Raw genomic sequence first — 16,408 nt, forward strand, 5'->3', positions numbered from 1 at the left:
CCGTTACTCTCCAGGGATCAGGAAGAAAAGGCAGTAGTCAGCTGTGCTGGAGGGGGAAAAATTCCTTTCCACATATTTTAATGCTCTGGGCCACACTGTTAGCAGAGTACAGTGTATACACAGGCCATTATCATCTGTGAATCTTGCTTAAGAAACAGGTGAAAGGCTGTGGACAACCAGCTGTTCCACTGTGCTGCTGAATCTGTGCACAAGTCTTGGCTGGAGCACTTGACTTACTGCATTGTATTTAACTGTCTTTACATGTTGATGCGAAGCCAGGCTTGGGGGAGTTTCTTTTAGGACATTATTCCAATTGTGGAGAAGACTGAAACTAAATTTCAGTTTGTAAGTATAGTGGCATGGATGCAGATTTTCAGTGATGAAGGCATTTTTGTATCTTCAAGTAAAAAGCCAAAGTACCCTGTGTCATATGCTCAAAAAAACTTGACCTGGCAGGCAGTGCTACAGACTGAGTTGGCAGAGAAAGTTTACAGCAAGGGCAAGGGTTTGGGCAGACTATGTCAGTCTCACAGTCAGGTAAGTACAAATGCATTCCTGCCAGAGTCACAGCTCCACTGCTGACATGTTTGACTTAGAGGGAAAACTAGTATTTAATTTCTCAGAAGTATTTTATATTGAAGACAGCTCAGCCTTGAATAATACTTAATGTCTGAGCAACAGCTGCAGTAGTAGATTAATTTCTCTGCCCTGAGAGCAGGGGGTTACAGCCTCAGGTCCCATTCAGTCTCCATTCCTTGCAGCTAAAATAAAGTAATTTAAACAATGGTGATTTGGGTCAGGAAAAAAATTATCATGGATTTAAACTCTGGCTTGTCTGGTTTCAGGGCAACACTCTCTTTGTTATTACTCTCTTATTCAGTATTATATGTAAAACTCTTAAGCCAAACACATAACTCCATTTATTTTACTCAAATTCACAAAAGTTATTTATAGAACTGTAGCTGGCTTCAACACCTTCTCAAAATACAACACGTCAGAGGCCAGTCTGACAGAATGGCTTGCATCCCAATTAACACTTAAGTACAAAGCAGGACAGAGCTATCCAGCTACTGAACAAAGGTTCCAGAAAGCTTGGATCAGCTTACTGTCACAGAGACATGGCTCAGGAGTCAGTTTTACAGTGAGTTGGATGATTTTTAGATAAGCCACAGACTGTTTAGTATCTGTCGTATCCTGTTCCTGGAGCCTCTTCTAAATCTGAAACGGTCTGAAGAAAAGCGAAAGGCAAAAGGGTTAATCTCAGGTGGGGCAGACTCCACAGGAAAATGGGAAGGATTGGCTAAATGCCCATGTGGCACCCAACCTCTGCTTTTGTTTTCAGTCTCTTAAGAAAACGGAGGAGCATATCCAATGTCCACAGTGATCTTGGTATAAAGAGGATGCTTAGTCCTGGAAAGGAGCCTGAACTGTAATGTATTCATTCCATCAGCTTTCCATGTTTTTCTGGTGTTGTGTCGGGAAGGAGGCCTGAGGGAGGAAGAATACCTGCAGTTAGAAGAAAGAAGGTAACATTTTCAGCTCAAGCTGCAGAAGAAAGAGTCTTCCAGAGGGCAGAAAAGCCCTGAGACAATTCTTCCCACATACAGACTGAACCGATTAGAGTGAGTTCATACTGAGTGTTCCAAACAAGGAGGACAATTTGGACTGGACCCTGATCAGAGAGGGAGACCAGTGAGGTAGCATCTAAGGTCTCCAACTGCCAAGAAGCTGTCAGCAGCTTAGAGAGACCTGGGAGTGCAACACAGAAGTTTGCAGCCACGGTGTACATAGGCTGCTGTAGGTAGGTTTTTGACAGGGTTGTTATGGAAACCTGAGTTTCGAGATGATAAAGAGAAATCTGCACTGTCGGTATGAGAAGCCTCCACCACACTTGACCCAACACCCTCCTCCAGCTCTTCTATATAAAACAGTCTTTGATAAAGTCTCTCATAGCACCTTTCTCATGTCTTCAAACTAGAATATTGCTTTCCGCTATTTTAATGGCACGTAACTCCACACAGACTGAACAGAAAGCTTTTAATATTGGGAACTTGTAACACAGTGCCTCTTCAAACTGAAATCTCCCTATTTACAAGAGAGGCAGTTATTCTTTCCTTTAAGTTTTACTTCCTGTATAATATATATGTATAATATAATTCCTTAAATCTCATGTGTTAGCTTCCTAGCTGCCATGTGTCTTTCACAATAGGAAGAAAAGGCAGGAAACTAGGAGAAACCCTTCAAATGTGGAGACAGGAGCTGAATGATTCAGTTGAAACTGAACTGGGGTCTGCTTTTAAAAAGCCTTCCTAAAGCAGAAAAAGCAGCAGTGACATGAGGCATATGTAGCCTGTGCTGGGGAAGATGACAGCCACAGCCCACCTGCCACAAGAGCCAGAGTAGCCCCCAGCCCCAGCAGGTACCTCCTCCAAGGCTCTTGGATCTCTGTCTCTTCACTGTAGTCCATCACTCGGTAGCGTCCAAGGTGAGGTGATGTCCGGACTATTTTCATTCCCGCTAAGTGAATCCTTTAAAACACCATAGAAAAAGTGTTTGCTTAGGCACAGAGATGCCACTCCCAGGCTTATGGTCAGAGATCATTTTCAGTGCTAATGCAATAAAAACAAAGCGCAGAAGCAGCACAGGGCCACATGATCTTCTCTAGTGGGCTCTAGGCCAGGCTTGGGCCAGAAAGCTCCCAGCTGCAGCGCACTTTGACAGGGCACAAGGGGATTACAGCAAGCAGGGAATGAACTACAACATACAGAGCATTCCAGAGCAGTTCCCCTGAGTCTGACAAATAGGCATTATTCCACTTGCTCCTAAGAGCAGAGCTTTTGCTGCCTAGAGGTCCATCACCTAAACTTTAAGGAAAAAAAAAATAAAGAGACCTCAAACTTGCAGTTTCTGAAAAGAAGCCAGTCCTGAGTTTCAAAACCAGACTAAGCCTCTCTGTTCTTTGAGAAGTGCCAGTCATTCAGATGGCCTGATTAGACTGGTTCATAAAAGATTAGGGAAAATACAGGCACCAGACAAACATACGTAAACTCAGTTGCAGGACAGTTAGATAAGAAAAGAGGAACTGAAGGCTCAGAATTACAGAACAGAGCTTCTAAACCCAGAATTTTGGGTGACTTTCAAGCAACCCACAACCCACTGCCGATAGCATCTATGTTATTTTGCCAATAAAAAGTGCCTTTAATAGTGCTAGGGCTACCAAACCTCTGTTATCACATGACAGCCCTTAGGCAGAGAAAATTCCTGTGAATATAAGAATGAATGTTTGCTCAATTGAGGTTATCTAACTGGCATGTTTGCAGCATTTGACTGCATTCCATTGGGATCTGATACAGCAGGAATGTTATAAAGCTGAAAGGCTCCAGAATTGAAAATATTTGTTCGGCTTGAGCCATCAGATGATTATAACACTTCACTGACGGTGTTATAATTCCATTATTTCAGATGGAGTTTTAGACAAAGTTTCTTGTTTTCTGAATATAAGCTTATGACATATTCAATGATAAAGAGACAAAAAAGCAAGAACACTAAACTAGCTTTGCTGTTACAGTTTTTTGCATTGCAAATGAGACTAAAACTGAACCGTTAATACATTCATTTACTGTTAAGAAAAGCCCAACAGACTTTCCTGTAGCTGAAAATGTTAACACATGAGTGGTTCTAATTAGAATAGTGTTTTCTTCTAATAAAAGGTAGATCCTGGTATTTGCTACAACTTGTATTATAGAGTACTGCAGTCTGCCAACTATAAGTAGCAGCTGGCAGTTTTTTTCATTAACTCTGCTTTTAATCCCAGGAAAAAAGAATTCATCTTTGCACAGAATTTTTTAAAATTGGACATTGAAATGTCAAAAAAAACAGATTCATTAATTTTTTTGTGACATGGTAAGAAGTGCTTGAGCACCTCCTAAAATCCTGATCCCAGCTGGTCTTGAAGAACAGCCAGTTCATTCCTAACTTCTGCAGGTTGAGACTTCAGAATGTGAATAAATCATTAACAAGCGTTATCCATGGCCTCCATGTATCTCTGGGCCAAAACATTGCTAATCATTAGTGTAAGTTTTCTCTGAAAACATAGGCTCTAATTCCCTTCCAGAAAAGGCTATTTTGGGAGCTATATAATTCGCTTGCCTTCCAGGATTCTCTTCAAAGAAGCGCACTCCTATGCATAACTGGCATAACTACCCTGGGTACCAAAAACCAAATTAGACGCCTAAGCTGTACTAAGAACAGCTGAATAGACCCAGCATTGTAGTACTTGATGTAAAGATCTATTTTCCTGGCATTCTATTCCTTTCATAAATGCTGACTCTAAACAACCATACAACCTTTTAGTTGGCTTTCTCTGAAAGGCAAAGGAGGAATTCTATGTTAGAAAAATCTGGCTTTCAATTCCCAGATGAATACTGCTTTGAAAAAAGCCCATGTAACTTGTCACATTATGCAAGACCAAAATAACAAAGGCTTCCATGGTCAGTTCAGTTTTATAAACTCCCCATGAGCCTGCCTCAGTGCTGGATCATAAAGGTGCAATTCCAAAGCTGAATAGAGAAGCTGCAGCCATGATTCTGTACTTGAAGAATTCGCATTAGGCAGAGCACCTGGAACTAAACTCATCTATAGAATGCTGCTGCCATGGCAACCAAAGTACAAGAAAAACCATCAACTCTTGCTGTCACTGACTCACACTGGTACACAGGCTCCTCCATCACCCAGCACTGCAGACAAAAGATAGAATTCCTTGTGTTCCTTAATGCCAAGTGTCAGTGATTAGGTAACACTTGGAGCAGCCTAAATGCACTTAACTTAAATTCCCAGCTGTCTGAGAATTAGTTAAGTACCTTCTTATTCGTCAAGCTTGCAGGTTTCCTTTCCTCCCTTGAGGCTGTCAACATCAGTGGAGGCACTTGTCAATTACAAGTGGTTATAACCCCTTGCACTGAAGGCACAAGGATGTGAAATAACATTCTGCCCCCCAGAAAAGAGAAAGCTTTGTTTTCCCAGCACACAGTGACTGGTACTGAGCATCTTCTGACATTAAGAATTCCCAATACCAACAGCATTTAGGATTATAATGATACTGCAAGCACATTAAGGAATGATGTCTTTGGCTCCTTTTCTAGGGTGCTGCTAGGCTTCACCTGACAGCTTAGACCCATTTCAAGCCTGTCCTGTGCATGTACCTTGTAGCAATGTCATCATTTTCACCACCATCGCCCCAGTATGTGTTGGGAAACCCATTCATCCTCATGTAATGTTCTGGAGTCAGAGCAGACACACCTCCAAAAAAGGATTTGTATGGCAATCTAAAAGAGAAAAAAACCAGGCAAACAAACACCACCCTCCTAAAAAAAACAACCAACAAAAACCTAAAGTTCACCATTGAAGGCTAATGCCTGTCCTCCACAACTAACAGTGTGATCCAAGTCACAATACATTAATTGCACAGTTGCAGGCACTGTCATGACAATGCCAAACCCCAAAACAGTAAACCCAGTGTAATTCCCACCATGTTCCATTCCCTTCATTGTTTCCCACTACCTTCCCCCAAAACTGACCAAAGTAAAGCTGGTTTCAAAATTCATATCTTGGATCAGTTTAAAGTACCTGTATTCTACCACATTATATTCCACATGATCCAATCTTCCTACCCTTTACTTTTTTCTTGAAGAAACGTCAAAGAGAAACCTGCCAGTCATTTGCCAGGCTGATTTAACTGTGGAACAGGGAACTACAGGCAAGGAAACATTGAAGATTGCATGCTTGGGTCAAAAATATCCTTTTCTAGGAAGTCACTACTGCAAAACTAACACACAAAAATCCTCATAAAAGTTGTCTTTCACTGTTTCCACCCATGCTTTCTAACAGAAAGTGAACCAACTGAAATATATCCACAGAAAGCAAATGGGGGCACTTACGTGTACTGAAACTTATCCATGGCACTGGCCATGTGCTTGGGATAATATTCATCACAAATGTACAGGTTATAATCATTCTCAGGCACCAGATCAATATCATGGAGGACAAGGCAGTCCCACTCTTCATCCTTCATGGCTTCCCGGACACCAACGTTAAGCAGCTTTGCTCGGTTAAATGAACCAGTCCCTACCTGGAAAAGAAAACCGACATTTCTTCACCAGAACAACAAAGAAGATAACTCAGTTAAAATTTGTTTTAGTCAAACAGCTGTATTCAACTGAATGAATCAGTACTGGCTGCAAATTCCATGCTCCCAGCTTTGAAAATGTCATCCATCCTCTTTACAACATTCTCAGCAATTTTCAGCTTTGCTGTCAGGAGCTATACACTGCTGGCACCTGAAGAAGGCTGACTTTCAAGACACCTATAAGCCAATCCTCAGGTGCACATTTCCACAAAAACTCTTTTTCCCTGACTACTGTTTACTAAAACTTACAAATGAGAAAAATATCTTGGTCAAACAAGCTTCTTTGCCCTCCCAACAAACTATTTGTTTTAATTGATGAATCCAAAACTTGCTCCCTTGCAACTGATCTTTTGCAACACCAGTCCATTTTGTACCATTCAGGTACAAAAAGCTGTTTGACCTGTGCAGGCTGCCCCACAGCAGGGCTAAGCCACATGTCTGTATTAGATACAGACTAAAATATCCAGTTCACTTCAGCATTTAGTCTCCAGGGTTTTCTCAGTAGTCACACTGACAAGCTAGAAACAAACCACATGCAAATCTCAAAAGGAGGAAAATACAAGTTATCACTGTCCTGGATTACAAAAGGAAAGTGCTACTGTGGGGTGTAACCAAACTCTATATTCTACTTTCTCCTACATAATTTTCAGACAAAGTCTTAATGATGGGTCGTTTGAAGCAGCTGCCCAGCAAAGAGCCATCCCTCAGGCTACAGTTGGGTGTTAAATGAGATAAGGAAAAAAGAAGCAGAGATAAGAAAAAATCGAGGCAGGATGGTGCTTCTTTTTTTTCACACCAGCGGCTCAGCTGTGGTAACTCCCTCTGGTGAAGCAGCAGTCCCACCTATCCTGAAGGGTCTCTGCCAAGGCGCCATCATGAACTCAGTGGCGCCAGCAGAACAGCTGATTTTTGGTGGTTGATTGGCAGCAACAACTCCAAGGACTCCAAAAATATTCCATCCCTCACAGGACTACATCACTCCACTGGGAAACTCCCTGGCCTGGGGGAGGTACCATCTGAACCTGACCTCATATAATCTCAATCTGGGGACTTGGGACACCACCACTGCTCAAGGGACCCAGAGGAGGACCAGACCTTCTACAGGAGCACTGTTTGTGACACTGCAACCATCACTTAATCAGACTGCGACCACCATCCTGACCCAAAGGGGGACAGTCTATACTCTGTCACTTTGAGCCAGTATTTCTGTATTAATGCATTTATTGTAATCTTTCTATTAAGTTACAATTCTGACTTGAAATATTTCTCAAGGTGATTGTGTGGGGGTTCATTTCTCCCGCTGGTTTACTTTCAAAGTAGCATAACCATTTAGTGACAAATTTATACCCCCAGGAAAAAAACTCACAACAGACCCAATTAATAGCAGAATGATGATCTTGACAAGTGGTATGGTATTTCAATCGTTAGCAGTCATGGAGATGGGACAGCATATCTGACCTCCTCTCAGCCCACGCATAAAACAGTATTTCCACATCAGAAGAGTGACATTTCTTGTTGAGAACCCAGCCCTTAAGTGGGGTAGCTGAGCTCCCCAGCAGGCACATTTGACTTGGATTTACCTGCTGAATCAGGTAGATAGTGTAACTTAGCTGCTGGCGCTGCAGGAAAGGATGGATATAGTAGAGAAGATGGCGAAGGTACTTCTCCTGGTTCCTGTAGGCCACAAGGATGGCGGATTTGTAGCGGGCAAAGCAGTGAGGTGGCCTGTAGTGGCCACCAGACTGAACAAAAGGATTTTTTTTCATGATCATCTTTTCACTAGGGAGCACCCTGAAGGTGATGGTTAATGGACCAACTGTAAGGAGAGACAGAAAAAACAACAAGTAAGACCAGTGATGTTTCTCCACCTTTTTTCAGACCTACCAGATCAGCTACCCATGTTTGCTCCTTCAGATAGCAGCCCCACCAGAGGAGAATTAACAAAACCCATGCAGATGTGGCCCCGTGATAAATTTCACTGCTGCCTGCTGGCCACCTCTCCCTACTGCACAGCGAGTGGTGCCCGGCTCAGCACCAGGAGGACAATCTGCCTGCCAGGCATCCTGAGCCCTGGCACGGCCAGCAAGTCTCACTGGGCTGCTGCACAGCTGCTTCTCCCAGTCTTGTGTTGCTTAGATGAGATCCTTGAATAAATGTATTCGCTGAAAGAAACAGCGTTGAAAATTATTCAAGATGAACAGACACATCTGCTTTTGCTACCCATTTGGAAAATTTCTCTAAGCCTCTTTCAGAAGAGATTCAAGGACAGAGATGTGCAAGTGGATATTCAGCAGGTCAGGGGCAAAACAGTTTAAAGCCTGGATGAATACAAATGCTTTTGGAAATGTCAGCTCCACCTTTAAAAGCATTTCAGGTTCAATTTGATGTTATAATCACATGCCACAATGGCTGAATTTGCTATATTATTTCATTTTATACACTGTGATAAGCAGGCAGTACTTCAAAATGTTGGGAGAAGCAGATGACGGAACTGAAAAAGAAGATATTATATTTTCTGAAACAGGCACAGGATAGCAAAAGAAACTATATATGATTGTTCCTCTACCTAGCACTTTGTTTTTAAATACAAAATATACTGGATATGTTCAAGAGTTTTTGCCTAGTTAAAAAAAAAATACACATTTTTACATGAATTCGTCCATTTTCAGATGGAAAAATACTGACAGTAATAAGTGAAAAAGAATTCATATAAAGTGTCAACACCCATTTTAACACAAATCTCATTGTTACAATATGAATAAACAAATTCTACAATTATCTAAATGCCTGTCCTGCTGGTAGTGAAAAAAGTTTCCAGAACTAGCAGAAGACTTGTATTTGTACAGAAATCATAGTGTGTCTTAATGGCTTCCTACAACTGTGAACTTTTAAGAAAACAAAACACAGATGCAAAACAAGATTAACATCCAGTGCTTAAATGAGCTAGGGAAAAACTTTCACCCAAATCATAATTAGAAACTGGCAATTTTAAAGGACAGTTCTATTCAAAAGTTCTTTGCAGGCCATGCTACCAAAGGCAAAATGGTTTCTTGCACCAGAAGTCTGTAAGGCAAGTAAGTTGTTGGTGGTGGTTTTTGGTTGTTTTTTTTTTAAAATAGCTATAAACAGGATTTTCTTTTCTTTCCAAGCTGATAACTAATGCTATTGTTGTCCTAAATCAGATTTCAGTATCTTGTAAGTCAGACTCCCTCTTAAACCACTGAAATAAATTATTCTCTCAAAAACCTTCAGATAATGAAGCCTGAGAGAGAGCAAATATTTAGACCTGGTGTTTAGAAACTGTAATTTGAGCAGGAGAAGGTACAGGTGTGTTTTAAGACTAAATAAGCACATGAGTCCAGGATATGCTTCTTCCAGTCCATCCTATGTTCAAATCTCTGCTACAATTCTAACAAAAACAAACAGAAAAAAAATTGAGCCTGCCCACACCCACATCCTGTTGAACTGACACAGAAGGAAGCAACAACCCTTCAATGGTTTTGGGTGTTTGGGTTTTTTGAGGTTGGTTGGTTTTGGGTTGGGTGCAGGTTTTTTAGATCAAGAACAAGGCTAAATTTGCCATAAAATTCAAAGTGTCCATTCTGAACGGGGAACATTTTGCTCCTGTGAGGAAGTTGGTATGCCTCACATTTCTGAAGAGCAAACCCATATTTGATAAGTGTCTCCTTTCCTTCCTCAAGGAACACACAAATGGCATTTCCTGAAGGTCAATCTGAAGAGCCACTGATCCCATTTCTCATGCTGTCAAAAACGTCTGGTCTGAATCCCACAACATGGGTTTTGTTCATTGGTTTTTGTTTGTAAGTTTGTTTTTAAAAAGAAAGCCTGACTTTTGCTTGTCAGCAAGATTTTGCAATAGCTGACTCTTAAATACCACTTTTGAGTCCTTCTCCAACTATTTAAAATACAAGAGAATTTGATTTTCACTGCATTACCCGCAGCAGGAAAGCAGAGTACATTGCCATATATTAGTACCTGAAACAGAAGGGTGGCTCTTCAGAGAATCATTCTGGGACTATGAATCTAGGTCACATTTACAGTGAAGATTTCATGATGTTATTTCCTACTTCTGTGCACACGGGCTCCTTTTCTACCTTTAAGACCCCCACGTATCAGTCCAACAGTGTTATCAACTTGTAGTTTATGTTGCTGTTTAGATTACGGACTTGCTGGTTATCAGATCTTTCAACTAAAGCACCATTAACCACTGATTTGATGACAACTTGAGCTTGCTAAAGAAGTATTACATTCAGGGATTTCAACTATAGATCATTGCTCTAAGAAAAATATAAGAAAGGGAATTAATTCCTTTTATTCTCCCAGAAAGGCAGGGTTTTGTTTTCTATAAAAAAATTGGGACTCTGTATTGCAGAGTAAGATTCTGTAGAAATAATCCTTAAATTCCAGAAAAAATAAGATCTTAATTTAAATGTAAGGGTATGAGTAAGATAATATGAACAGCTTCACTCCTGCTCTCTCCTTCCATACCCAAGCACACCATTCAGTAGTGTAACATTTGCATTTTCCAGGTTTTTCAAGGTATCGTGTTCTCCCATGCTGCCTGGCCTCATACCTCAAAAAAATCAGCTCAGTAACTTGATCAAGAATATGCCAAGGGAAGGAAAAAAAAATTATCAGTGTGACTTATATCCCCAAAATCTCTGGCTGCCCTATGCTCCTTGGCTACAAGCTACATTCTGGCCCTCATGTCTCCCTGCCGTCCAACTAACAAAAGGCTAATGAAATCTAATCCAGTTAAATCCCAAATGTGAACAGAGCAGTTGCAGGCTGGACCAAACAGGGATAAATAAAACTGCCAAAGCACAGCCTTGGAAAAGCAGGAAAAACCCATCTTACACATACTAGGAAGCACAGGATCCCTGTTGAGGCACGGTACAGAGTCAACACCCTGAAGTATCCAAGCAGTTTTTCCATGGGCCTGTTCCTAAGACGTTTCTGTGCCTGTACCATCACACAGAGGGTGTTGAATGAATATGAAACTTCAGTATATGGTGTTGGGTCTCACAATTCCCTGTCTGTGTTGTCAGCAGGTGCCAATGACAGCACACTCCCTGCTTGCTTCACTTTCTAGGCAACATATTTGCCTATCAGGGGATCTATTGACTTTGACCATATCTATCCCACCTTATGAAAGTAACTCCAGGGCTTCTGAACTCCTTGCTATACATTTAGAGTTTAAGGCTGTAATTACCAAATCCAATCAGAATAATCAGAACTTACACGAGATGAACAAACAGGAACAGTAGCATGGGTGAATGCTGCACTCGATGCTGCAGCACCACACAACATTGCCAGAGTCAGATTTGTGTAATTCTACCAGTGCTTGGGAAAAAAAATAAAAAAATCAGACCAACAGCTTTCATTTAAGCATCAGTTTCTAATGATATAATACAAGGCTGCCTCAATGGCATCTGAAAATAAATCTCAGCATTTAGCACTGCCTCCTTTTTATTTCTCTTTCAATCCAAGAGAAGAAACTCTGGCAGCATTAGAAAATGTAGCAGGAGCTACTTAATACAACAGATGGTCCTGTTCATGAAAAGGTTATGACAGATGGGAGTGAAAGGCAGTAACTGCTATAAGAAGGGCTGGGAAAAAAAATCCTTCCATAGCATGAGCAAATTATAAACAGCAGAGTTACAGACTGAACTTTCAGCTATTAAAGTCCTTGAGGGCCAAACCAACTTGTTCAGCACATACCATGCATGAAGGAAGGTACCACTTTAAACCAAACCAGAATTAATAAAATAAAGTCAAGTCTTCTAGCACAAAACTTCCACCTCATGCATGCAATGTGAGAAAGTCAGATTTTGAATTTAAAAGCTACTTAGCTTTTATGTTTAATGAAGTGTAAACCTGGTATATAAGCACTTCACTTTTTCTAAAAACAGAGGAGGAAGAAACAGGCAATGGGTTATTTGTGTAGAAACTTTAACCTTTGAGGGAACTCGAGTAATTTATTCACAATTTTAGTGAAGATACTGAATACCTGCAATACTTTTCAAGTTATTGGTCACAAAACATTCAGTGGACACCACTAGGTGTTTAAAAAGTACCTCTAGTCAGCACGAATCTAGTTCCTCTTAGGCAGAGATGATTAGCAATTATAGTTTAATTCTTACTTCACAGCCCTGAAGAACCAAGTTGCTGCAGATTCAGGAGACAGGAAATAGACAGATGAGCTGCAAGCTGATTTACATTCAAATAGTTATCAAAATGATCTACTACATATATAAACGGAAGAAGTGCTGCACTTCATAAAAGCCCTGATGCAGAAACCATTTAAGCCATTTGGCATCCTTCCAGGCACTTTAACACACTTTAGAGTGGGCACAGTGACTTATTATCAGCTCTGAACTAGAGGCTGAGTCCTCAAGAATTGATTTGAAATCTCATTTAATAGAGTTTACGAAATTAATATTAAAAGGCATTGTTCTCTCCAATATAATGCTTCCAAGAAACATCAGTCTCATGAGAGATGATGGCAACAACTATTCAAAACATTTATAAAGTATTTATATCTCAATTCATATGTGCCCATGACATACAAAACAAAGGACAACTCCCTCACAAAATAGCACACTTCTCAGTTAAGAAAAAAGCAAAACACCCAGAAGAGGTTGGCAGGCAGTGATAGAAGTAATAATTTACACCCTATATTTACAGGGATATATCACTGAGTAAAAGCTAAGTTGTAGCAGAGACCTTATTTTTCTTAAGCTGAATTTTTATCAGTGCTCCAAATTACTTGTGTTTCACCTCAACAACGGTTCACGCTCAACTCAGTATTTTCACACAGCAAAGCTTACACAATTACTTTGCCTCATGGTTGGCTTTTTTTTCTCCCAGCCAGCTTACCTTTTGTTTCTGTCTATGACTAACACTATGTTTCCATTTTAGATCCTAAGACCACCTGCAGGACGATCCCCTGTTCTCAGCACTCAGTGATGGGCAGAAGAAGAGTCCTTAAAAAGATTTCCCAGCTCTAGGAGCACAGATTAGCGTAATTTTACTCTGCATCTGCCTTCTCCATATACATCACTACTTATACTTATCTGATGTTTTGCAAGTAAGCTGTGGAATTGTTAGGTTCTTTCTTTTTGACACTAAAGCCATCTCATTTGACTCCTTAGGACAGAGGATTTTCATCTGTAGTGGAGATAAATTAGGTGCAGTCACGTTTCTGCTGTGCTTTTTCAAATAAAACAATTCAGCCTGAAACAAGGAATTGTAGCCTCCCGGAACTGAATGGGCTGCAGTGCACTGAGGCCATGACACCTCGCACCTGTGCAAAAAGGCTCTGTGCTATCAGGATTTCAGGATTTAGTAAAGGCATTTCTGAGTGAAATGCTGAAACACACACCCAAAGCTATCTCACAATTTCATCATACATACTGCGTGTATTTAATTTGAATGCAAGCAACAGGGAAAGGAAGAAAACATCTCAAAAGAACAAGCATCATTACAAAGTTGCAACCTGAACAGGCTCATCCGAAGGGTCCTAGCAGAGTTCTCCAACCTATAAGCAACTTGACACAAGAGCACTGGCTTCCCACAAAACTTCCACGTGAACCAAGGTCAACCATTTCTCCTAATGGGCAGTGATCAGCTCTCCTAGAACAGCAGTCCAAGGCTAGGTGCATACAACATTTAGACATGCAGGAACCTGTGCAGTATGGAAAAACCTGACAAGAGCAACATACTACACAGTATTCTAAGAAGCTGGTGGCCACAATCCAGCTGTAAGTGCATGCTGATAGAACTTAATCCATTCATGGCTGGCTGAGTCAAAGGGATTCGCTATTGCCTGAGCAGCATCACCACTTTATTGGCAACACACCTGCTTTATAGGTTTGACTTCATACTGACTTAATATTTCTCAATTGTTTTAGTAATGCAACAGCTGGATGAATGCTGCTTCAAAGATCAGCTCTGGTTTGGTCCTGCTGTGAATACAAATTAACCTGTGACCAGACTTTTAAGTCTAACAGAGAAGTTTCTATGCCTAAAGGATGTGCAACAATCACAAACTAAAAGATCACTATGAAGAGCAAGGTGCCAAACTACATTGTCATACATTCTACTTAACCTTATTTCAAGTCAACTTAATCAATTTATATTGAACTACAGGCTTGACATAAGGCTAAGACAAAGAACCCAGGAGTTATGGTCAAAGGTCAATATTATGCTGTTTCTGAATTGTTGGGTCATTTTACAAAGGACTTCCAAGAAACAAAAAAAAACATTACTAACTTGATATTATAACCATGCACTGTTTTCCCTCTTGCTCTACAGTCTTGACATCTATGTAATGATATTGCAACTCTTAATATTGGAAATTTGTAGGTCATTAAAACACTTATCCTCACATAAGCAATAAAAACAACACGAGTTGCTAACACAATAAAATTCTGTCCGTGTAAGTACATCAGCACACCTGTTTCAAAGTTTGAAGAAGATACAACTTACATTTATGACACGTTCAGGGTTATGACATACCAAAGGGGTTCTTTCAAACCACCTTCCCACGGTGTTTGAGGGTTCATACCTACCCAGGACTGGGGACTGCGCTGAGCAGTACGGCATGGTGTCCTCATTGGGAGCCCGGGTGAACAAGCTGAGGTTTGTGTACACATCATGGGGCTTCGAGTAATCCACCACCTGAGGCGACTCTAAAAACCCGCGAAACACATTCGAAGGTCCACCTCGGTAAAGGATCAGGATAAATATTGCTTGGAAGACAAACACAAACAGGAGGAAACAATGATTTTCCACACGGGAGCGGAACATAGTTTTTAGCCCATGCTCCAGGATCAGGGCGGTGAGGAGCTGAACTGCGTGCCACGGGCTGCCGTTCCACGTTCTGGGCTACATCGCTGTGCAGACCTTCTCCTTCTTCTCCTCCTCCTCCCCCTCCTTCTCCTTCTCCTCCAACTTTCTGAGGCGGCAGCGTGCTCCCCTACCTGGGCTTCATCAGGACGCCGAGAGCCAGACCTCCCCTTCCCGGTGCGAGCAGTGCCAGGCGGGCTGGAGAAGGGAACGAGCTGTCCAGGGCCCCCCCGCTCAGAGCCCCGGGGCAGCGGCACGGGCTCGCTGTGGCACAGGCGCAGCACCCGCCCTCCCCCGCCCGCCTTCCGGCGAGACTACAGCTCCCAGCATGCAGGGCGGGGCAGGGCGGGCACAGGCCGGGCCGTGCTGCCGCGCGGCATGCTGGGAGATGTAGTCCTCTCGCCCTCTACTCCAGCGGTCGGCTCTGTGGGCGAGGAGGGAGGAGGATGGGGTGGCTGCTGCGACGACCCCGTGTCGTCTCCTCGGTCAGCATCCGACTGCTGTGTCCACTTTAAATTGTTTATTAAACTGGTCAGGGAGGGATGAGTGAAAATTTAGACATTGCAATGGATTGCCCAGGGAGGTGGTGGAGTGTCCATCCCTGAAGGTGTATAAGGAAAGGCTGGACGTGGCACTCTGGTGCCATGGGCTAGTTGCCATGGTGGTGTTCAGTCATCGATTGGACTCCATAATCTCAGAGGTCTTTTCCAAACTGATTGATTAGGTGATTCTGTGGAATGGATACACCTCAGCCAGTGCCTAAAGGGACCACAGCAGCCTGGCCACTGTGAGCGGCCTCTTGCCACAGCCATGCAGTCCCAAAAAAATTCAGCTTTTATGCCCCTCTCTTCTCTGGATGATTTTGTAAAGAGATGGAGCTTAGACTGTGCTGTCAGTCATCTGCTTGCTCTCATGTGCCCACTTTTGCTTAAACGCAGGAGAGGAAAATATGTTTTACAGATAGTAAATTCCTACACAGCTTCAAAGAAGAGTTGGTGTTGGCCACGTTTGCACTGGGGAGAGAATGAAAAGGAAATCTGTACCTGTGTGGGGGAGCAGGCTCCCTGAGCTCAGCATCCTGCTCCAAGGCATAGCCACTGGCTGGGCAGCCAGCCCATGTGTCCTGGCCCAGACCAGGCACAGCACTGAGCACTGGACAAACTGCCCAGACAGACTGCAAGTCTCTTTCCCTGGAGATATTCAAATGCTGTCTGGACACAGTCCTGAGTAATGTGCTCTAGGGGACCCTGCTTGAGAGCGAGAGTTGGGCCAGATGATTGCCAGTGGTCCCTTCCAGTCTTACCTGTTCTGTGACTTGTGAAGCATGTGCTGCTGTTTGCCTTCCAAATGGGA

The 16,408-nt window shown here is 42.2% G+C and overlaps 1 protein-coding gene across 3 annotated transcripts; it reads right to left on the reverse strand.

Moving 5' to 3' along the window:
• Positions 1 to 843: 843 nt before the first annotated feature.
• LOC131586143 (beta-1,4-galactosyltransferase 3-like) lies at positions 844 to 15,352 on the reverse strand. 3 transcript variants are annotated; one of them, XM_058852976.1, is made up of 7 exons: positions 15,190 to 15,345; positions 14,779 to 14,958; positions 7,765 to 8,000; positions 5,937 to 6,127; positions 5,202 to 5,324; positions 2,424 to 2,528; positions 844 to 1,488 (listed from the first exon to the last, which is right to left on the reverse strand). In XM_058852976.1, exons 2-7 carry the CDS (start codon positions 14,810 to 14,812, stop codon positions 1,347 to 1,349), a joined length of 831 nt encoding a protein of 276 aa, XP_058708959.1. In that variant the 5' UTR covers positions 14,813 to 14,958; positions 15,190 to 15,345; the 3' UTR covers positions 844 to 1,346. The 3 variants fall into 3 exon arrangements, with proteins under 3 accessions (XP_058708959.1, XP_058708950.1, XP_058708941.1); XM_058852967.1 differs by having other exon boundaries at positions 2,383 to 2,528; positions 14,779 to 15,352; XM_058852958.1 differs by having other exon boundaries at positions 14,779 to 15,350.
• Positions 15,353 to 16,408: the final 1,056 nt, after the last annotated feature.

Source organism: Poecile atricapillus, chromosome 1, assembly GCF_030490865.1.
Source record: "Poecile atricapillus isolate bPoeAtr1 chromosome 1, bPoeAtr1.hap1, whole genome shotgun sequence".
Lineage (NCBI taxonomy): Eukaryota > Metazoa > Chordata > Aves > Passeriformes > Paridae > Poecile > Poecile atricapillus.